General features: G+C 36.4%; 1 protein-coding gene across 1 annotated transcript in view; it reads right to left on the bottom strand.

The window, feature by feature from the left end:
* Positions 1-25,152, bottom strand: part of DPYD (dihydropyrimidine dehydrogenase) — a 366,613-nt gene that overhangs the window by 234,283 nt on the left and 107,178 nt on the right. Inside the window, 4 exon segments of the mRNA XM_074151782.1 lie at positions 4,734-4,821; positions 8,102-8,183; positions 12,099-12,295; positions 21,306-21,467. Of these exon segments, the coding sequence (XP_074007883.1) occupies positions 4,734-4,821; positions 8,102-8,183; positions 12,099-12,295; positions 21,306-21,467 (529 nt within the window).

Genomic DNA, 25,152 nt, shown 5'->3' with positions numbered 1-25,152 from the left:
TTTCTTTTTTTTATGTACAGTTTTAACCCCTGCAAGTAGGATATACTATTTAGGATACATCCAAGCAACAATCTGCTTAGACTTACTCTGTACGCTCACCTAACCTACCATTTTGCGGTATTTAACAGAACCTCTGCATACCCTAATACAATAAAACTGACTTTATAGCAATTCAACATCACAAGATGGAGGGAGAAACAAGAAAGCCTAGAAAGTTTCATTACTAGTTGCATTTGCCCTGTAAAGAGATGTTAACTAGAAAGTTAGTGCTGCAAACTTAAGCCTACAGACACTAAAGTGTCTGAGCAATTTCTGGGAACAGGGGCTTAAGATTTTTTAAAATATTTTACCAAATAAAACAAAATAAATATTTTGAATATTCAGGTAATCCATTTTCATTCAATCAAAGAGTTGTATAAAAAATCATTTTGTATTTTCTCTTGCAAAAAGAATATACAATGCTTTATAGAGTCTTAAAAGACAGAACCACAGAATCCTGTTTTCCAAAGAATGTAGCAGAACTTCAAGAAGGATGAGTAATAAAAGCCTAGTATTTCCACATTTGCCCTGATAGCCAAGTGAGACACATAACCACAGAAATTTTTTGTAAAAATCATATGTACTCTACCCGGAAAATCAACCAGGAGACACAGGAACTCAAAGTGTTCAGACTACTCTGTTCTCTGTAAGATACACTCCGCTGCCTTACTTCGCTGTCTCTGAGGTCCATGTGCTCTCTCCTCTAGCCCCTCACCCCACCATTGATTTCTCCCTTTGCTCTCAGCATGCCTATTTGCTATTGCCCTGTGTCTCTACGGTGTTTACAGAAGGCAGCAACTAATGCAAGACCTTTTCTTTTTTTTGATAGCAAAATTTTCAAACTGATTTGTCAGCTCAATGACTAATTCTTCACAAACATTTCTTATCAAAAAGCAGAGTTGATTCTAGGTAGAGTATGTTGAACATAATCTATCAAATCTGGAAAAAATTTTTTATTTCTGTGAATAGATTTAGAGGTTAGTTTTAAAACTGTGAAAGTTCACTTGGGAGATTTAATTCCTATTCATAACAAAGTAAAACCAGAAGGCTTGTAACCGGAAGATAAACAGAATTTTAAAATGAGTTTTCAGGACTCTAATTCTACATCTTTAATTCTTAATCAGGATTTTTAATTGCCCATTGAAATAAGACTGAATAAGTTTAGAAATTGCAATAAACTAAATGACAATGAAAAGAGAACCAAAAAATATAGTAGAGACTCCCAGAATATATTTAGCAGGTTGTTCCTCTCTTGGTTTGGCTGCTGCCTTTTAGTCCTGTGAAAAAGTTGTCATGTGTGCTACTGGCTATCATTACTTTTGATGTAAGAAACTGAGATTCGTGGACTACCCTTTAACACATATGTTAACTGTAAACTGAAATCAGGACTGCTGGAGAAAACCAAAAGATTGGTCTCTTAGCTCCTTGTATGCAAAACACAAGATACACAAGATACATCTGCTGCTAGATATTGCAAAATACACATCTTTGTAGAGAGGAACTGAGAGGACATGAGAGTAATTGATGGACAGGGAAGAGACAATTCACATACTGATCCTCTAGAAATAAACAGAATTACAGTATAAGGAACTAGTTGGATGCAGCACAGTTCAGATAAGGCAAAAAACAGATTGAAGGAACTACCAAAACCAAAAATGGTAACAGGCAATCCTGGAACTGAGATTCACCTACCATTTGTGCTGAGGTTTTGCTATGAGGGCAGTGTTGGCTTCCAGTGCGCTGTTGCCCAGAATGATCTCTTTCATTACTGCTCATCCAGGTAACCAAGAAAGCTTTTCCTCAGATCCAGTCTTTGCTAGTTCAACATACGTCCTTGTAACCCCAAATTCCACCTCAGTCTCTACAACATTATACACACAGTTACAGCCTAATTGGGAAAGATACAATGGTGCAAAATAAAATAATATGGAGGTAAGGTGGGACTCAAATTGAGACCCCAGAAGTTGCTGGTGACACATAATGGCCATCTGTTCATTTTCAGGTCTAGTACAAGGTGTTTTTCTGAGCTTCAAACAGTGACTCAAATGCACCAGACCTACTGGCTGGACAGAGTCTTTTACCTTTAGATACACCATCATAGTCTAAATGCCTCAGTAAGCAAAGACTTGAAGCTAAGCATCTTTTTTTATTATTATTTATTTTAGAGTAAGGCTGTTAACCTCTATCCATTTGTGCACTTCTTAGGAATTCTTTACCCTTCAGGTCTGAAACACAGAAAATACAGACTAGAGCACACTTTTAATACCTTTCCAAACTGCTGTCATAAAAAGACTTTGCTATTCATTTTTATTCAATACAATCACTTGCTAGAAGTGATCAAACCTCAGTCACCTGCACTTTACCTTCCAGACCCAGCTGAAAAGTGTACTTTCCCTACCTTATGCGACATTCCCAGAGAGCAATGGATTTTTCCTGACACATAACTGTGAGGAAAACAGCTTTCAAAGTTCTCCTTGCAACTCCACTGCCCTGATGTAGTTGGCTATTTACAAGTGCTCTTCCATTTCATGAATCACACATGGACTCTTGTACAACCCTGACTGATGAATTCTTGAGTTCCATCTCATTTGCAAGACTAAAGGTGTGCTCTTCAGTCACATTGCTATGAAAAAATCCTCACAGTGTATTCCCACATCCATGAGGGACTTCATCTTCTTTTACACATCCATTCACTTCTTTCTTCCACTAATAAAGAAAATTGAAAACTACCACATTTATTTTCCATCAAGGTACACATTCATTCATAACCTTCACAACCTTCACAAAAATAACCTTCATAACCTTCACAACCTTTACAAAAAAAAACCCTAAATCTTCAATTTTATGTAAATAGTGTTCTCTAATTATTTTACTCCCATGATTCAGGGTAATGTTCAAATGGGACATTTCATTGAGTATATGTTTGTTCAGGAGGCAAAGAAAACAAAAAGAAATACAGTACAGACTCACTATGGAAAAGCTGCTGTTATTGAGAGTTTATAAATGCTCTATTGCACTAATATAGCTAACCCTAGAAATCTGTAACCCCTTGGTTTGTCCTCCATCTTTCACTACTAGTATGCAAGGCCACGTTACTGTCCAGTGCCTTACACAGTACTGTAAAAGACAGATGACAGGCAGACATGGGGGTACAGACAGGGACCAAGTTCATCATGAATGCAAGGCAGCTTCAAATAACAAAACTTTGTAGGAACACATAATCCTTCATTAGCATTTATACCCTCTGTTTCCTAATACAATCAGTGAACACATGGTTTACAGGAGAATTATGCTTCAGATACCTTCCCTCATTTATTAAAATTCTGGCTGCATCCCTTTACCTAGCATCTGCACAGCACAATGTTGTCTATGTATATTTCTAAACAATAATATTTTGCATTAGGATAACTTTATTAAGGTCAGAAAATAAACCCATGCATAAAACAAACATTCCAATTCTATGTGTAGTGCTCAGTGGTCATTTTTGCTAACCTTTAACTGAATCATTATTTTAAATTTCTGAGCCAGAGATGCAGGAGAATCATGCTGATATTCCAAAAATAACTGATAATTTTTTCCAAAATGCTAGACTTTCAGAAAACAAATGTTTATTTATTAATTAATCCCTCATTGGTGAGATTTTACAAAGCAGTTTGAAAGACATAGATTAAAACAATAAAGAAGGTAAGTTGGACCGTTGCTTTGTACACTATTACATCAAAATATGACACATCAGAATTCCTATGCGTGGAAGGTCTCTAACAATGTTAGGATTTAGGATTATAAAAATCACAACACTGTACTATAATCACATGACATAATAGACCTGCAAAGCTTATTATACTGCATACACAGATGGTAAACAACAGTTGTCACTGTACTAAGAATTACATCTCTGTAATCAATAATAGGAAGGAGGAACAGTTGGACAACTTGTTTCCTATTATGTTCACTTAGGCAACGTCTAGATCAATAAAGAGCATTAAGCCTCATACCAACTGTAGACGATGCTTGCTCAACAGGCCTATCATATGGTAGCAATGGGTCCAGCTGTACTTCAAAATACTTGTAAATGGATAACAATTCTAATCTAACATTAAAAAGAAGCAGTGATTCGAATAGCAGGAAGGTGCAGGACTTCTTTAGCATATAAGAGAAGACAGACCTATGATGCCAGTTTTAGTATAAGTCAAAGTCAGCTTATTTTGTTAACTCATCCCGTAATTACATTTCACTACAGCCTATCTGAAGGATGTTACATGTTCTATATGGAGGAAAGAAAAAAAGCAACCAAGCATGGTATCACTGGCTTGCACATAGACTCAGTAATTATGTGGGTATAGTAAGCTGTTTGCAAAAACTGAAAACTGAATTTGTGTATCGCTCTAGGCCAATATGGCAATTAATTATGAGTAATTTTTTAGTTCATCCATTTTTTAACTATTTAAACAAACAATAAATCAACCCATTCAGCTATATTCTTGTCTTCAAAAACTATCACATAAATCTGAAAATTTTAACAAATAACTGTCTGAAGAAGCTTCCTGCTTTTTAAATTTTCCTTATATTCCATATTTTCACAATGCACCAAATTGAAACTGTCTCACATCATACTGTTAACACAGATACAAGTCCCAGTTTATCCTTAGACAGTATTCAATTTCAAGATGACAAAAAACGTGAGCTCTTCTTACCTATTCCAATAAAAACCGCTTCATAGCCATCTTCTTTCAAGTTACGGAGTGTCATCCCATCCACTGCAAGGCCTTTACTAAAAATTATCTGAAAAAATTAAAGATTACTTGCTTTTAATGTGATAATGTGAAAATAATTTCTATTGTGCCCTGCATAGACATCTCGCAGGATCTTCTAGTGAACAAACAGAGCAAATAAATTTTTTTCCCCTCAAGCCAGGCTTAAAAGGCCAGACTGGTTCTGATTTAAACAAGTGGCCCAAACTACATATGGGTAAAAGGTACTTTCAGGTCGTACTCAAATGGGGGCCACCACGGGCTAGCTTGGTTTCTGCTGTAAGCTAAAACAGTTAAAGCAAGCTAAATAAACAAACGAAGCCTGTCTACAGAACACAATACTGAAGTAAAGCTGAAAATGGCAGTTTTCTATTGTGAGTAAATCGCTGTATTTGGTGCTGACTACGAAAAGCTGTATTCCCATGTGAAAATAAAAATTTAAGAAACATGATGTGGAAGCAAGAACCTCCTTTAGGGAATATGCCCTAAAAGGATCACCCAGCACACCAACTGAAAAACAAGCAGTTTAGGTTATTGCAGAAACATTAGTGAAAGTATGAGCCTCTAACAGAGAAATAAAGAAAATAAAAGACATGACAGTATTCTGTATTAACAGGGGTTCTGAACAGAAAACGAAGCAATGTTTCCCTGCACAGTATCAGGCACTTGGTAGGCCTCCAATGGTGCAGAATGCAATGCCAGTCCCAAAGGAAGGATGGTATTGCTTTGTGCTGCACTCTCGAAGCTCACAGCCTAAATTTTGCACTGAGACCACTATCTAGAACACCTTTATGCCAAAAACCCTTAGTGTAAGCCAGTGGTGGTTTTGTGGATGCAGAAAACCTGCCTGCAAAAGACTGGGCCAGAAATGGCATTAAGTCTCAAGAATGTTCTGTGCAAATTGCAGCGTGCCCTACTTGCTCGTAATGAAGCAGACTGTTCTGCGTGGTAAACTAACAAAGGTTTCCAAAATTATGAATGAAATCAGTTTTGATTTAAACTTGCAATTGTTATTTCTAGTTTAGACAAGCAACAATGCCCAGAGTACACTGATTGGTGTTCATTTATTGAAAAAAAAAAAAAAGTAAAAGTAATAAAAATGCACCTATAATCTATGTTTATTTCAGTTCAACTACTATTTACTTGCAGAAGCACAACCTGAAAAATTTTTGCAGAGTAATGTTCCACCAGCAATCCTGCTTTGAGCATCCACTGCACAGGTGGAGCAACCACAGTTGTTATAAGAGTGAGACGAGGAAGAGTGTTTGCTGCGTGTTCAGCAAACCAACTACAGAAGTCTCCTGTGTAGAGGTCATGCAATTGACGATACACACACCTTTTGCTCATCTCTCCTAACCCTAAGGCTTTTGAGCACATAAAGTGTGTGTGATTCCTCTTCTGACATTTTGTACTTCTTGACATGGGTATGTGTGTTTTTATTTCCGTACTTTAAACTCTCTGAACTTGAACGTTTTCCCCCAGTTTTTTTATATCACTTGTATATTGACTTTACAAAATGCCATGTTCCATTGTGTAAGCGCTATACTTGGTGATCTTAACAGTTTCATCTTCATGTCATTGTATATCTTGTTTGTTATTGAATCTGCCTGTATTCCATTTAATATATTTTTCCTACTGGTGAGCAAAAAAACCAAAAGGCAGATGTAAAATACAGTGTATAATACTTAAAATTTATACTAAATCTCCAAAGACAAAAAAATGTCAGTTTTTATCAGAGGTGCAAAAAGCCATGTACAGCTGTAATCCTTTCAAGAATACAGACTACATCCTCACCGGCAACAAAATACACTCCATGAATTGTCACTACATTTTTTTATCCTGTTGTGTACATATGTTACGAAAACCTAATGAAGGAATTTAAATGGCAATACTATTTTATGTGGGTATTCATAATACTCCTAGGGCCTAGCTCTGTAATCCTTATTCAGCTGACTAATTCTTACTAATTTCAGTAGAATTACTTGAATAAACAGCACTACTGAGCATTTACACAATACAGCACCTTCCACCACAGATTTGAAATGCTTTAAGTAAATACCAGAAAATATTTCCAGCTTATAGAGGCATAAAGCTAAGGTACTTAGTTAACCAGCTTGCCAAAGGGTCAATTGCAAACCAATGGCGGAACTTGGAAGCAAATTTACATTGAGATTCTCTGCTGCACTTCAAAACTGCCAAGGACTTCAGGTCAAGATGACATGGTGCCTCTATGAATCTATTCTAGAGAACTCGTCATAAAAGGGAGCCCCAGGGAACTGAGTTTTGCAGAGGGTTCCCAGGAGCCTATGGCCAGCAATTTTGTCTAAAATTGTCTCTGCTCTGTTTTTAGTCCCAACCCTAACTCAATCTCCATTCTGTTAGTCTTTTCAAGGGTTGCAAAGGGATCTTTAGAGTAGAAAAACAGACCTGTAGCATTTAAAGCCTTATGGTACATCTTACCAGCATTTTTATAAAACCTGGGCAGGATGAGGCTCTCACTTGGGTCTTGTGACCACAGTCTACTGCTTTTATGATATGAACCAACACAGAAGATTCCAAGAAGAATTTCTTGCTCCATTGAATGCTTTAGTATCATGTTAAAAATATACTATCCCTCCTGGTACTCAAAAATTTGACCCACTGATGCATTCTACATTTGTAACATATTAAAATGTGCAGCAGTTGCAAATACTATCTAAATCTTCAGCTCAAGCCCTAAATTACAATAAAGCAATGTTCCCATTATCTATAAACAACACACATTTGTTTAACAGAATAATGCATAACTATTGCTTTCCAAGAAGTTGAATGACTGTTATTGTTTATAATAGATGATCATATTAACACTTTGTTTAATTTGATGCATTTTATTATGAAATTAACTTGGATGCAAGACTGTATGACAAACCATTAAGAAAAAAACTCAGTGAGAGGGAACAAAAGGAGAAGTATCAAATATGAATGTTTTAAGTAGTGCTAAACTTGCATGAAAAAAACTCGATTAAAAAAATCAAATCATTCCAATACCTACGTTGGACCCCTAAAGCAATTTAGGAATTTGTTTCTTACAGACAATTAATCACATGCAGGCATGCCAGATGAGAACTATTGATTGCCCTTTTCCAAACTAGTGGCATTCAGACAGGAGACAGACAAATGCCCTGAGCAAGAGGAAGCATCTTCCTGCCTCTGTCTAGCATAGCTTTTAATTGTTCTTTACTAATGTGCATGACATTTTGCTGTTAATCTTTGGCAGAGTTCTTGTTCTTTTTTCCTTGAGCTATATATAGGCAGGATATATTTTTCATTACCTTCACTCCAAGATCCTTCATAAGCTCAGCTTCAAAATTCACTACATCGTATGGCAATCGGAACTGGGGGATTTCAGACGTACTAAAATAAATAAAAAAGCTTGTGAAATATTTCCAGCTATCAGGAAGAAAAGATTTTTTTATTTCTTAAACATTCAATACTTATAACACACCTCAGTTAATTTTCACATATGTGAATGGAAATGTGCTGAAGCTTGACTGTTGGCATTTTTAAATCGTTAGAATGACAAAACAGCATTATTCACTCAATGTTAAAAATATAGGCCAAAAAGGCAGTACACCTTGAGGCCAATCCTGTCCACATTTGCAGGTAACCATTTAACATATTTTAAGCTTGGGTCCAAAAGAGCTTCAGCTCTATTCCTTTTGTTCACCAGAATATGTAACGCTAAACAAACTTAAGATATCCATTCAAGAAAAGATATCATGGCTACTAAAAGCAAAGTGATCTTCTAGCAAACATTCGTTAAGCTATTCAATAAAAAAGAATCAAATTTCCCATACATTTTTTTTAAAAAAGTGTTGCATTTGCAACAACTTTTGAGCAATGGTATTTAAAACGGTACCCTCCTCCATTTCTACTTTATACATTTTTTATGATCTTTCAGGATGGACAAAGTCTGTAGTTTTCTATCAGCTCTTGGTTTCCAGTCTGGTTTTTGATGTCATGTTTATTAGCTGGCTTTTTTTCTCCTGGGGAAGTTTAGGAATGACATCTTCAAATTCCCAGAATCACAGATCTCCTGTATGGGAAAACTGCAATACCAGCATAGATTCTCAGTTTATATCTACTAATACAGATGTTTTATCTCCAAGGAAAGGACATCTGCTTATGCCGGTTCAAAGTCTCTGCTGTAAAACACATTACAGGTAAACACAGTGAAGTTCTACTTTCTATACAAAAGTATCTATACTTTTGTTCAACGAAGGTAAAAAAAAACCTGAATATGCAGAAAAGCGAAAGCCTCTCCCCTAGATATTTCTAAGAATCAAACAGCCTAATCTGTTTTCAAATTAATAGATCTGTAACTTCCATAACAAAGCATTGGCACAAGAGATTCACTGTGGCTTTATTTTACATACTGTTAGTGACCACACCATCTTTAACATCTAAATTTCACAAGCCAGAAGGATTTTATTTATTTTAAGTTGCATCAACTTCAATTATATTGATAAGAAACTGGTATTCCCCTTTATAATTTCTAGTAATGCCCCTTTTTTACCTTTCCTGAGCAGTGTACAATGAAAAGTGTTCTAAATATCAGATATAATGAATATACCATGACAATACAACTTTCACAGGTCATGCTAAGTAATAAGGTGTCTGAGGCAGAAACTAATGTATCAATATGATTCTGCAACAGAGATTCAATAAAGAAATTTAATTAAAAAATGAAAGTTCTATTTTCCAAGCCACCTATATATTTGTTGAAGGCTTCTCATTTCCTTGACTCTTAGAAGAACGCAGAAGAGCACTGGCTGTATTACATCACTGTCAGAATTTGTAAACAATTTTTTTCTCTTATTAAACATTTAGTTACAGTTTTGTGCTGTGGAGTATACTCACATATACATACATATAAGTGTACATATATATTCATATGCAAATACACACAGTTCTGTGGGGACACATGCACACACAGTTACCACGTTTCCAGGCTGCATTTTATGAAAGTCAACTGGTACATCAGTAATTCTGATACAATTTCTTTCAGCAGCCAAAGACAGTCTCTGACTCCGCAATGAAGAAACAGAGGGGAAGAAGGAAACGGGGCAGAGGTGCAGGAGGGATGCAGTGGATGGGAACAGTGTCCCACAAATTCACCTCTTCCTCAAATCTGATCCAAGTTAGAGGTGCTTGGGCAGGTGCTTGGTGTTTCTCAGTGATCCCAAATTACTTTTGCTCAAGGGATACCCCTTTGGCCTAGTGAGAGAAATATTTTGCTATGTTGTAAACCAGTCATGAGCAGTGAAGCCTGTTCCTGGTCTCTAAGCAAGAGCGTGATCTGCTCATGGCTACTCTACTATAAAGCATAAATTTTACACAACTGGTAAAGTGTAGGAAAACCTAATCATGAATGTGAGAAATTCAGACGTGTTCAGATAACCACAGACTTATGCTATGCTTAAATATCACACCACAGGAGCTACAATCACTGGAAACCTTTCTAGTATCACAATATTATTAAAGTTAGCTATGATGTAACATGTATGTGAAGGAACATCCTAGTTAAAAACACTTTAAAAAAGGCAGAGCAAACTAAAAAAGGGCACAAGCACTGCCCTTCCAAACAGCTGATTCCAAATACAAAATTAATTTGGTCTTGTTAGCCATTTGCAATAGTTTATGAAGCCTTGAAAACATACCCATCAATAACCTAAACTTGTTAAAAGATGTACTGCGAAGCCTTACAAATGAAATAATGGATGATTGCCGCCACAGGCCAGCCTCCCTTCTGTTCCAAGATTAAAGTAAGGACAAAGGGAATTGATGCCCTTAAACCAGATGTGAAACTTTCTAAAATGAATGGGAGTAAAATTTGACCTTGATTGCTATGTGTATTTAAGACCCAGAAAAAAGAAATACATTTTAAAATGCACCGTTTGACCGCTATGGATACTAACAGAACACATAAATATACAAGTACACGGTAAGCAACTGCAGCACTGTACGTAAGCCCCTGCAGAAAGTACTGTATTTTATTGTGGAGTCCAACCTGAGTCTAACCTATCACCAAGTAAAGCTTCATTGTTAGAAACATCTCATTATTTCTTACTATTTTACAGCAACAAAACTGATTTTAAATCTGGTATTTATGAAAATGTGCTACTCAACAGTTGAATAGGTATTTCATATACTAAATTTGCAATCCTCTATGGCAACCAGTCCAAGTAAAACAGCTCCACAGTTAAATGCCTATGTATTAACACCTTGATAATTAAGTAGGATACTTCTGAACCTCACTGGGAAAAATACAAGTAATCAGTTCAACCTCTCCATCATTGATTCTCTATCTTCCAGAGCACTGAATAAGTATTTGACATTATGACATTATGGATCAAATTCATTAATGGTGTCAACTCTATTGATTTAGGTGATGCTGCACTGAGAAATGTGAGCATGTCATCCTTCTTTCTCTCTCTGTTTCTTTTCACTTTTTGTTTTGTAAACACTTTAGTGTAAATGTATCTTCAACATGTAAAATTTGATTTTGAATTGGTTGATATCCACTACTGAGTTCTTGAAATATTCCATCTTATACTTAGGGATTCTAAGAAATTTATAAGGTATGATCTCAGCCATTGTTACAGTGGTAAAAATTCATCTTCTAGTGTAGAGGACACGACACCACGCAAATATCAGCCAAGCATTCACCATACAGGAAAACTGCAAAGGTAGCTTCCTTTGTGTATTTGTAATTTGTTGAGGGTTGAGAATTTAGGAGCTTTATTTCACTCTTATGGTATGGTTTACTAAAGCTGCAAGTCCAGGCATACATGATGGATTTATTCACTGTCACCTTTATTTGCATAAGGTATTTCACGAAAGCATTCAAAATTTAAAATCCTCCATGAAATTACTATCTGTCTAAAGCATTTTAAACATCTACTAATTCTTTCACTATGTATGGCTACAAGTACTTCATCTTGTTTTAAAACTTTTGGACAAAGGGAAATGGTTCCGAACAAACTCTTCTAAAATGTTAATTTGATAATAACAATTGCACCCTGGAATTTTAGAGGTCATTTGAAGAGAATATAGGAGATCGCCAACAATCTCAATTAAAGCTTGCCTGTAACTGTACCTATTTTAACTTGAATGATAAATTATTTAAATTAAAAAACAAGTTTTCCAGATCTGAACTTTTCTGTTCTCTTCCTTAGGTTGAGGTAGAGGGAACTACATTTGCACAATATTTTTTGCTATGCTTTCTATAATCACCAGAAACAGTGCTTTGCTGTAATTGTTTCTTACCTTAAGCCACCAGCGTACTCCTGCTTTTCAAATATGGTGATGTTTGAATAGCCCAATCGAGCCAAAAAGGAAGCACAACTTAGACTTGCAGGTCCTGCGCCAAGGAGAGCTATCTTCACATGATAGGCTTCAGGCATTTCTTCCAGAGGAGGTAAGGAAGGGTTTCTGATCTGAGGAATATTCATAGCTTTGAACACCTGAAAAGCAATACATTCAACAGGTTACTTTACATTCTTTTCTTAAATTTTATTATGAATAACATGATGGAAGCTTCTGCGAGTACTGTCACATATCATTGATGTATTATTGCAGATCACTTCATAACATTACAGGGATTCCCAAATGACATGATGTATGCACCTGTAAGGGATGTTGTAGTTGCAGGGTTTGGCCATTCTATGGTTCTTTTTGTCTTAAAAATGTCTGAAGTCAGATCTTTTACTACCGTAAATTTTACAGAGCAAATGGAACCAGATTACCAATAACAGAATAGTAATACAAAAGTCAGACAGATGGCAGAGAATTTCTGTAACACCAAAAATTTCCTTCCAAGCAATGTTCAGATTCTTCTTACTACTAGAAAAGTGTTCTTGTGAATAATGCAAAGGATTACAATGCCAGTGAAGAGGCTTTGCTTCTTCAAGAAACTTCTTGTGTGATCCTGCATAAATCATAAATGGCTTGGCTTTTTAGAGGTGGTGCGTAACCAATCTTAGGTGGCTTTGAAACTTTTTTTTTTTTTTTAGGAACTGCCTCTCATCCTCAGTGTTATATTTTCAAAGGTAGCTCATGCTTTAAATGACTCCTCTTAGATAATTCTAACAGGACTTATTTCATGTTAGTTGCTCATCTCTTTGAGATGTTCTCCACTTTTTAATCAGGTGTCCAAAAGTTGTAGGCATACCTGAAAGTTACACTGTTCCAATTATGCCTGAATTCTTCACCTGTAAAATGGTGATGAGCTGCTCCATTCTGTCTTGACTATGATTCTATGACTATTAAAAGCACTTTTGGACAGTCTCTGACCACTGTTATGTATAAAACAGAACCCAGTGCAATTGGCTCTTAACCTAGTTAAAATGTCACACAGTTTATTTCAGATTTGCATTAAATCAGTTCTTTGCTTAGGCACACAGGTAAGAGGCTAAGGCAGACATATTCTACATTTACTGAGATATATTTCACTATCCTATGCATTTACATACATTGTAGGGGAAGGAATAGAGTCTCTATCTTTCATAACCTATAAAAAGAAAGAGTAGACTCACAGCCCTTGCAGGCTACTAAAGATGAGGAGCATAGAAGAGCACAGTTACATCTTCATTTCAGGCATTAGGGGGAAAATATTTAACTCAAGGAATATCTTTGTAGCAGAAGCAAAATATTATACTAAAAGGATACAAGAGTTCATTGCATTGGGATTCTCAGTCATATCACAAACATTTCAGGGCACCTCAAAAACTACCAGACAACAACATTGTTCCCTATCTATTTCAATGCAGAACTGTGTTCCACAAGTACTAACTAATCCTCTAAAATACATACATTGTCATTTGTCTTAGTAAATAACATATTTAAGCTATTTAACAAGTTTACCAACATTTTTTACTTTCCTTAGAACTTGAGAAGAAAGGTCTTTCAGGTTAAACTTTAGCAATTCCACTCGTGAATAGAATTTTTCATTTAAATTTTGAATCAATGTTCATTTTCTTCATGTGCACTTGAGCACTCATGCTAGGTAAACCAATGATTAATTCCTTCCCCCTGTAAAATTTCTGTGTCAAATTCCCCCAGTCTTTGTAAATTGACATAGCATTTTAACAAACTGCAAGAAGCAAGAGACAGATAATTGTTTTTAAAAAAGAATCATTTAAACCTGACAATTCATACAATATGGGAAGGTTTAATGTGGTTATTAATGGATTTCACAGGCTGAAAAGCTTATATTGTACCGTGAAACTAGACTGTGATAACCAAAATGCAATATTTTTAAAATGTCTGCTTTGTTACCTTCACACAGAAATGGCTTGAATGATACCAAATTTCCATTAAAGTCTCATGCAGTTGTTTTCAGAAGGCTACTCAGTAAGACAAATTGTATAACTTGCATATTTAATTCCTATATTGAACATTATGAATATGCATACGCTTAATAAGTTTATCACTAAATTTACTTTATTGTTATAATTATTTTTATATTTATTATTGAATAGTCACACCCATCAACAAAATGTTATACTAAAGTGCCACACTACTGTAGTGCAGTGTTAAGCTTCAGGAACCAAGCACTCATGCAGGATACCCTTGTAGTTCAGGCTGAATGGTCAACTCCAATTCTGCCTATTTGCAAATAGGGTGAAACTGTCTTTATGCAGCACAGCCAGCTTGTGCGGTGATATCTTGCCATCTGGAATTCAGTGGCAGTTTTGCATATTAAGGCTGGCAGGGTAACTGTGTGAAAATAGCAAACTGCTTCAATGCATTTCAAAAGATTTTCACTCACCTCATGGTGAAGTTTCCCTACACTGTAATTCACCTAATTAAATATCACTGAATTCTGCTATACAAATCCTTTGGTGTGCAGAGATGACTACTTTGCAAGCAAGTGTTCAATGCCACATTACACACAACTGTCCTCTCCAATTTTAATCTGCTCAGACTGTGATCAGGATGCAAGCAAAGTTTAATATAATTGCCTTTCTTTTCCATGTTCCCTTCAAAAAGATTATTTCATTTTTGTTTGGATGGAGTTTTTCTTTTGTTTTGCAGTGCTTTTTAACCAAAACTTATTTAGGAAAATGAGACCAAATAATGAATTTTAAAGCTGAATCTCTCAGTGGAAAGACTGAAATGAAAGACAACAGCCCCATGTCTGCCTCTCCTTCTGGCTCTCTCATAGACAAACAAAAGAGATTAGTTAAAATTATTAACAGACATTAGTAACACTGGGCATTTATTCTTTAACTTTTTATCAAATAATATGCAATCATCATTACTTCACCATCCAGGGCCCATTCAAACTAAACCCACACAGATTCCATCCACTTCTTATGCTTCCATGTCCACTAGGGTCCATAGAAAAGATATCCCAGTTTACAAAAAAGATTATGGAGACTGGTGTCCTCAGGTGAGATACAATTTGACCAAAACGAAACAGCCAATGTATTCTGCTAAAGTTCCAACAACCGAAACAAATTATCTCTTCATTCAATTATTTGTAACATATTACAGTTTCTCCATTTGCATAACTTCAGCGTGTAAAGGTGTGACCGCACTTGCTCAACATTCTCTCCAGTGTGAAATCTGGGTGTTTGTTCTCCCTTGTAAATCAATCATCCTTTCACCGCAGTGGGATTGGCTCTTGTTCCAAAATATTCAGTATACTTGACAAAGAGCACAATTCCAGGCACTGTACGCAAACACAAGTTTGCATTAAGGTTCCACGATATTTCCCACTTAAGCAAACTACAGTGGTTTCAATTGCTGGGCGTCTGACTCAAGTTTAATTTTCCTGGAAAGTTTTAGCCAACTCAATTTAGCTGTTTTTCAGAATGCAGATGGGGAAAAGCTTATTGTTCTCCTCATGTAATATAATTCTGGTTCTTTTCTTCACCACACAACTCTAGTATTAGCATGTTTTGATGAAAAGATGTGACATTTGGCAGAGAGTGGCAGGTGACTCAGAGAAATGCATTTTGCTAACCTGATGAAAGAAAATCATTTTATGGCATAGTAAGCATGATTTAAATGAATATAAAACATTTAAAACCATTAGAGCAGGTTAGAACTGTTATTCAGAATGATTTCCTCGATTTTTATATAAATTAGAATAAATTAAAGTAACTTACTTCAGTCACTTTTGAGTTTTCTGATCAGAATTTTTCTAAGAGAAATATACTGTAGATACCCTTCTCTCCCTTTCTGAAGAATTCAAATGTTTCAGACAGTGTTACTCTAATCCACATTTATTTAAAATTATCTTTAGACTATGACAACGGTGTTAAATAAAACAGCAAATAGACTGAAAGTTTAACCTCAATGTTAAAATGTAAAAAAGCCTTTCCCTAAACCTAAGGAACTAGACAGGATGCTAAAAAGCACATTTGGTAGTCTCCAAGACATACAAGATGATCACATTTCCTAAGTAATACAAAAAAATGGGGAAAATGGAAGGAGCTGTGGGAAAATTGAATCTTTTAATAACATCATTTTAAACTTCATAACTAAATCTTTTATATTCTTGAGGCATAATGCTTGCTTCCATGCTTAAAAGACAATAGAAGTAAGTTTATCAGTCAGGTTTGACATTAAAAAACCTTCACTAAGATGATGAGATACCAAACAGCTACTGACATAGACATTAGCGTCTAGCTTGTATTTATTTTAGTGTGAAACATATTAGTATATTTTGAATTGTTATCAGATTTTGCTAGTGCACAGAAAGAAAAAATATCAGCAATGAAATCAGTAACATTTGGGAACTGTGTGTATTAGTTTCACACTTTCCCACTGGTTTCCATGGATATTTTATCTGTAGGTTGGTTTACATTAATATGGGGCAGTTCAATATTTAAAGGAGAAGATAATATTCTGCACATATTTTAATAAAAATGAAGCAAATTGCATGCGCAGTAATCTTTTTGAAGTTGTCAAATTACATGATCACACAATTAATTTCATCTAATTATACTGGATAGCACAAGATGTACAGCAAGTGGACTCATAACATGAGCTAGTTATGAAAACTTGTTGATCCTCCATCCGCAAGTTAACAGCTAAAGTTGCAGTACTGGAAACTTTTATGCAAGTAGGTGAGTGTTGACAAAACTAGGGCCTAAAGTGTCTCATTAAAGACTTTTCAAACCTATATAACAACTATACATTAATATTATTCCAGGCCTAAGAAAACCCATGGATCTCAGACATTACAGAGTCCATACCTCAACATATCGTGACTCCCACCACTAAAAAGGACATAGCAACATTCATGTAAATGCCTTAAAAAACACAGAGTTTCACGTCTGTAAAACATGCTTTAGAGAAGTTTACTTAGCTTGTCCAAATATCAGCAAGTCTTTCAGCATTGGTCTGAGAAATCAGAAGTCCTCAGATTCATCCCCTGAACTATTGTAAAAGGCTGCATGATCCCTTTCAGACAAGTCTAAAATTTTATAATTGATTAGTAGAGACTTCAACACGACTTAAAAGAGAAAATAACCTAAAGACATGTTAAAATAAAAATTCATACAAATAGAGTTTTCTTTCTGTTTGTCCTGCTGTCTAAGTTTCCCAGAACAAACTTCCTCTGCGGATGCAGCACGCCCGTCCAAGCTGGCAATGGTGAGGGGCCCAGGCAGAGATCCTAAGGCCATCCAACTGCAGGAGCTGCAGTTCCACGAGAACCACCTTCTCACCCCACCTATGTTAAGACCAATCAGAGCTGTCCATATGTCACTAAAAGAGGGATCCTGAGCCTGAGGGCACAGCACACCCCTCCATGGCAATCCCTCTGGGCAGCTGTGGCTTCCTTGCCTGTGGTGGATTGGTGGAGAAGGGAGGTTCAGCACTCGGAGGGGCACCCTCACCAGAGCCCACTTCCCAGAACAGGTGCTCTGCAGAGATGCCCCTAGGCTAACAGCAGGTTAGCTCATACAATGCATCTTTCAGGAAAAAAACATATCCAGTTTCCTTTTCCAATTTCTTTCTGCTGCAACAGCAGCCAGAAGATATCTCTAGAGAGGAACAAATCACCAGAACTGTAGCTGGCACAAGAGTCACAGTACTAAATGATACAGTATTTAAATCTAGTATGCAGTGATTAAAATAATACATTTTCTATTTAGCTTGTGCTGCTCCATTCAGAATGACTAACCAGAAACACAGGAGAACCTTTAGATTCAGTAATACCTATCCAGAAATGTCAGATTTTGAGGGCTTCTTACTAATACTACAGTAGACAATCTAATAGATCACGCTTCTTTTTCACTGCAAGCTTACAAACTTGTACTTGAGTAACCAGTAATTTTAGTTTATTTTGTGGCACTGACAGCCATATAGCTCATGCTTGTATGTATTGTCACTGCAATCTCAGTATATTTTCACTGAACTTGTGTTCCAAAACCAGAGATGTTTCCTGATTCTAAAGTACTTGGGCAAAGGAGGCAGATAAAGACATTAATATAATTTTGACCTGTGCAGTAGCAGGTGTAACCTGTGCTTGACACTCATCATTTATAATACTGAGCTTTTACTCCATGTTATTCTCTAGATGCAACAGTTACCGTGGTAACTGCATCCCAGTATACACATTCTACATCACAAATACAAACGGACATTTCCTTTTTTTCCACTTGAACACTTACTTTTCAAAATTCACATTTTTTTCAGACTGGATTACAATTTACTTTGAGAATGAGCCTAACAGTTACAAAACTATATGGAAGGGCAGAAGAAAAATTCAGGAGGTGTTAGGTGCCATTTTTTTTTTGTTCTACCGTATGCAAGACAAATATTTTACAATTAGGGAGTTTTATCTGCAGTATGAACAGATGATCAGTCATTGTTCAGAAGCACAAAGGGGCATACGTCATACCCATATATTTTCCATTTTAAACCCACATTTCTGCTTTACTGCAATTTTATCTTTTATCTCAGCTAGCAGTTGTGTCTTTTTATTATCGCTCGCTCTCCTAATGCATCAAGTGTAAGATCCTCAGACTAATTTCAAGGAAAAAAGTCTAAAACTGGCTTTATGCACAATGGAGTTTTCAGTAAATAAGGCCCTGTGGGAAAAACTATTACGCAGTGCATGAGAATTACCATGCAGCTCTCATTAAGAGTAACACATTGCACGTCTAAATTACACAATTTGCTAAGTTACTCGTATAGCTAAAGCTGTGAACACACTTCACTTGCAGTATCTGGGCCAACTTTTGTATGAGCAGTAGTACCTTACTATTTTCTTCAGTATTTTAATCTATATTTTTATAATGATTGTTACTTGGAAGCACTCATACCATTTTTTTTCCCAATTATACATACTTTCATAGTAAAATTTAACTGAATGAAAGCTAAAAAAAGTTTTAATTACAAAAGTGATTGCCTATTACTACTAATTATGAGTACTACAATACATACAAACTCTTTGTTAAACAGCAGTAAATCTAAAGGTTATTAACAACTAATTTTAACATTGTAGGATACTACAAAAATATTAAGGATAATAAAAGTTACTGAAATATTTTTGTTAGAATGCTAAATAGAACTGTATAACAATTTTATTTTGTTAGTACTCTTGACACTAATATCACTTTAAACAAATGAAACATTAGGAGCAAAGCCATTGTGAGCTATTCATCCTCTCTTTTTCATATCAATCATTGTGCTAGCACTGAGCTTTTTTAATAGATTTCTAAAGATTTTTGAAGAAAAACGACAGATATTTAGCATTATCTATCAAGCTATAATTCCTCTCTATTAATCAAAGCATTAGGGGTAAAAGGAGACACAAATCAAGTTTTAAAAGATATTGCTTGCATTTGGTTCCTAAACAGTAATATTTCACCATTGTATTTATCATCTACCTGACAACTGTTTAATCTTTCTTTTTTTCTCTTTGGTTTGGATTTGTTTTGTTTTTTATGAAAATAAAAAAAAGTCTTCTGCTTTGCAACAAATACTAAGTTTTATATATAAAGGAATAAAGGGCACTAGAAGAAAAGCTAATAAGATTGCTCTTGATCGACAAAACCCAACTATTGAATATATGCGTAGAACAAACACAGTTCAGTGTCTCTAACCTCATCCTGTAAATGAGAACTTTTGTCCAAAGTGTACTGATTCTTACACTTGTATGTTCAATCTCAAGAAAATCAAAGTGGATAGCTACTCAAATGACAGAGGGGAGAGAAGGTTCAGCAACAGCTAGCAGAAACATTCAGTAGTTTCTCCAAAAGGTTTACAAGTCTCCTGGAGAGAAGAAAGGAGATAAAAGGAGAAGAACTGCAGCAGGTAGGAATGTTTGCTCATCGAATCATGACCCACAGCCATTGAGAAAGGGGTGTGAAGTCTGTGAATGACAGCAGAGGAAAAAAAATTGGCCTTCAAGACATATCATCTGTTACTTCCAGATTGATTCACATTTCTATTTTGGTCTGTCCTACAAAGTTTTTTTTCTCAGGCTTCGTAAAGGTGACTGGAATTTCATCATATGTTTGTAAATATGATCAGCCAAATGGCTCAAGGAACAGAAGAGGGACATGCTCATTAGTTAAGGACTGTGCAATCTTAAGACATGCATATCGCTCTTTTTATATAGCCACAACTTCCCTACTTTTACAGAGACCAAAATTACAATTTTTACCCAGAGAAACTTCAGACAGATCAGATGAGGTGCCAGCTGAGACCATGAGTTTAGTACAAATTCTCCACGCCGTTCAAGGAAGTTAACAAATAAGCTGTAGCCTCTGTCTTTCTTCAGATGGAAATTGGAGCATTGAAACTATACAGTCACAAATAATGCCTGTGTACCTGAACAGAAACCCTTGAGAAGACTTCCTAACATCAAGTGGCAAGTAACAACCTTTGCTTCAGTAGCCAAAATATACACATACCTTTATGAAATAATAAATTTATACATACACGTCTGTGCCTCTGTATCTATCTAGACAGACGCACATAGACATATATTTCAGGTCAACCTGAAACTACTTATTTGTTTAGTTTTGGCAAAACAGGACAGTAAACAGTCTAAACCATATGAAACTTTCACTTTGCCCCAAAGCCAGTAAAAATGCACGCTAATTCCGAAATAGGATCTACCCTATGCCCAGAACAGTTCTACATCTCCTTAACATGCAGCTACAGATGCAGGTGCACTTGATCTTTTTCCTTATGCAGCCTACTTCAGTAACATCCACAATTTTACCTGGCTTAGATAAATCTTTCATTGTAAAACAAATTGTCTCAACGCCTCTAAAGAGTCATCTTGTTCACAAATAACGTTCCTTATGTTCCTATAAAGTATTGCACTATGAAAGCATTTCTAAGCTTCTGAATGTGCTGTAAGAAAAAGGATAATTACTCTAACTTCCTACGCCTTTATTTTATTAGTACCAACTTTTTTAAAAATAAATTATTAACAAAGGCAACCATTTAGACAATACACATCGGTACATACATAGAACCTGATGCATTTGCAAGTCCTACCTCAGTAGCAAACTGCTGCAATCCACCAATATTAATTGGTCCCTCCTCAGTGGCATACAAATTGCAGCCACCAACACAGAGATCTGATGTTGGACACACCATTCCACATGTCAGACCAAGTGGATTGTCAGAAAGAATCATTTTGGCAGCTCCATAGTAGTTCTGAAGGAAAAACAGAAAAAGAAAAAAAAAAAACCAACAAAAAAGGAGAAAAAAGAGAGAGAGTCACATACCAAGGAAGCAAAAATTCAACAGAAAATACAAAATACTTCTTCTTTAACTGGCTAGTAGAATAACATATAAATATAAATATGTTAAATAACAGTGCCATTATTTAAACATAGCAACATGTTATACAGCATAATGGGAAAGACACTGGAAAGAACATCAGCAAAATTGTTGATTATGCAAAGATAAAACCTTTTTTTTTAGCTTTCAAAATAGTCAGAAGCATCTTCAGTCTAAGGTGGTTGTAGGATTTTTAGTGGCTTAACAAATCTGCATTCAAAAAGTACAATGCCTGCATCATGTACTTGTAAATACTTTCTCCATTTCTAGGTCAATTGGGTAGTAGCTGAGTTGTAACCCTTGTATTAGGCCTGACCAGAAAGTGCTAGTTAGATTATCCGTTCTTTATGACACAGGGAATGAAAAGCTTATTTTATATATCTGTGCACACCATCTCTGCCGATATGTCTGTCCTTCACACCAGGCCAGTAGCACCAGTTGTCCCAGACCCATGATGAAAAGAGGTTTCCTATGTACCTACCTGTAGATATTGCACTACTGAATTCTTTTTTGAGCTCTTTTTCCCCAACCACATACTGATCAGGGCAAACACTTATTTTTCTGTTTCTCTAAATAGCAAACCAGGGAGCTGATTAAAGAAGTTATGTACAATTTACACCTTCACAGATTCTCAATATTCAGTACACATCTTCAGAAAAGAGTTTCCTAGCACATAAGAGCTAGCAAGATTTCTTTCCATAATAAGAACCTAAGGAATAGACATTAGCAAGCTACCTGTGCCTGATGTTGTGAGAAAACAACCCCTGGTTGTTTTTTTTAGACTGGATAATTCTCTTAAGAGGGAGCATCAGAGGAAATGCCATGAACTGAAGTCTCAATTAGAGGGGGAGAACTACTGATGGCAGTTCTGCACTTACATTTAAACTAATGAAACTATGGTGAAATCAAAGCAAACCTTCTGTATAGTCAACATAGAAGTTTACTTAATTTAGATTCTAGTTATTTCTTCTTCTTACCACTCCTCCCACCCACTCTAAATGCCTCATCAAGGAAAGTCCATGAAGATGGGTTACTGCCAGGGGTTCCCTTAAGGGCCAGAAGACAATACAGTACCCCTTAGAATTAGCACACAGCTGAGGCTCCACAAAAGTTTCTTCAGTGAGAAATTAATGATGCGATCTCATTCCAGCTTTCTCCAAACTAGCATAACTGAGAGATTAAAAAACAGTATCTCTCCTTCCCTCTTCCACCATTTCTTCCAATATCCAGTCTTCAATAACCATTACTAACACAAACCTGTTTTTTATAACAAATATCTTTACCTCTCTGTCCCAGGACAGCTGACTCAGAACAGCCAGATGATGTAGTGTTCAAACAACATGAAGTACTTGGCCACAGCAGACCCTATGCAATGCCTCTGACTTACTGTCTGTCAAGCAGGCTAATGTTCACAGAAGTGTTTATTAAGAGTTAATGCTGTGCCACACATAGCAAGAATCCAGTTATGAATAAAAAGAGCAGTGTCAAGATCTGACAATATAACCAATAATGGTAACAAGACTTTGGTTTGAGGTGTTCAAATTCACTAAAGGCATATTAAAAGACTGAGCATAAAATTCTTGAAGTTAAATCAGATGCTATAGACACAGCTAGAGTTCCTAAGACAATGCCAATATTTAAGAAATTTATTTGTAGTTTAACTGGACCTTTTGCTTACAGATGCTGGTCTATGGCACGGCATGAGCCCCTGTCCATCACCTGGAAACACAAGCAAGCTACCTGGGTGCACTTTAATAGGATTTTCTTAGACACTACTAAAATCCATTGATATTCTAATCCTGACCGAACAGGCAGTACCCTTACACAACTGTTCTCAGAGAACTTTCATTTTGTCTGCAGTTACTGGTAAGGCACTTTATCATCCCCCAATTCTCATTTATTCCAACGTAAAGGAGTATTAGTTAAACAAAAGTTGTAAATATTAGCAAATATTTTTGCTCTTCCAGATGAATGATGCTATTTTGATATGCCAGAGACTGTTAGAGCTGCTAAAAACAGCCAGTAAAGACACTGTAAGCACAATTCAGCAGCAAAACATGGAAACTTAGTTATATTGAAGATGTCCCTGACACATAGAATCATTGAATAGTTTGGGTTGGAAAGGACCTTTAAAGGTCAGCTAGTCCACCCCCCCTGCAATGAGCAGGGACATCTTCAACAAGATCAAGTTGCTCAAAGCCCCATCCAACCTGGCCTTTCACCACACTCATTGTAAAAAAATTCTTCCTTATATCTAGTCTGAATCTACCCTCTTTCAGTTGAAAACCATTACCCCTTGTCTTATCACAACAGGCCCTGCTAAAAAGTCTTTCCCCATCTTTCTTATAAGCCTCCTTTAGGTACTGAAAGACTGCAACAAGGTGTCCCCGGAGCCTTCTCTTCTCCAGGCTGAACAACCCCAACTCTCTTAGGCTGTCTTCATAAGAGAGGTGCTCCAGCTCTCTTATCATCTTTGTGGCCCTCCTCTGGACTTGCTTCAGCAGGTCCATGTCCTTCTTATGTTGGAGGCTCCAGAGCTGGACACAGTAATCCAGGTAAGGTCTCACCAGAGTGGAGTAGAGGGGCAGAATCACCTCCCTCGACCTGCTGGTGGTGCTTGTTTTAATGCAGCTCAGGATATGGTTGGCTTTCTGGGCTGTGAGGGCACATTGTCGGCTCATGTCCATAACCATGCAGACAGCAAAGGTGACACAATCAATGCATGAGACCCATGTCTTTCTGAACCAGCACTTGGATACCAGCCTAGATACCCTACAGCATCTTAAGTGGCACTAGATGTCTGTTTCCCAGGCGATTATACCTAGCCATCCCTTTTTTTCACCCTAAAGGAATAATTACAAACTAGTGGTGAGGATTTTTCTCATTAACTCAAAGACAAAATGGTTTTCAAAGAATTTTTGTGCAGTTTGGTATTTCACTACATACGAGAGCTATATTTTGCCTTCCTGTGTTGTCCAGGATTATTATTTTTTTTTAATCTTCAACTGTGGTTCAATGGAAACAATTACAACATGCATTTCCATTTAAGTAACTTCATTAAGGATTTTCTACATTTTTAGGTTTGTAATTAAAATCAATATACAAAGTTAGTAGTTAGTATGCCTAGAACGCAAAGCTGTTAAACTATTCCTTTTTTAAATTAATTTTATTACATATCTGTAAAGTATATTCTCACACTTTAGCTGTGCTGCTACAGGCAGCGTCAACACAGCTGGCATATTTTACTTGTTTTGCAAGCTCAAACCAAACTTTAAGCACAGCTGTGCTATAGGAAAACAGGGTATGTTAAAGTAGGAAGTGACTTCAGAGAGATGGGATCAGGGTGACTGTGGGTATAGGACTGAGATTATGGTTTATTGAGTGGGTATCTAGGGAAACCTGTCTCAGAACATCATGCCAGAGTTCTGTAAGGAGGAGTCTGGGACTGAAGTCCTAATGGGGGTAAGGCCAACTGCTGCCGGACTCAATCTGGGGGAAACGTGATGGAGTATACGAAGGCGGGGCCCTGATTTGGGAAGTCTTGAGATGTTGCTGTCAT

This window comes from Numenius arquata, chromosome 8, assembly GCF_964106895.1.
Source record: "Numenius arquata chromosome 8, bNumArq3.hap1.1, whole genome shotgun sequence".
NCBI classification, from domain to species: domain Eukaryota; kingdom Metazoa; phylum Chordata; class Aves; order Charadriiformes; family Scolopacidae; genus Numenius; species Numenius arquata.
Note: the sequence above shows the minus strand (reverse complement) of the source record. Positions and strands in the feature narration are given on the sequence as shown.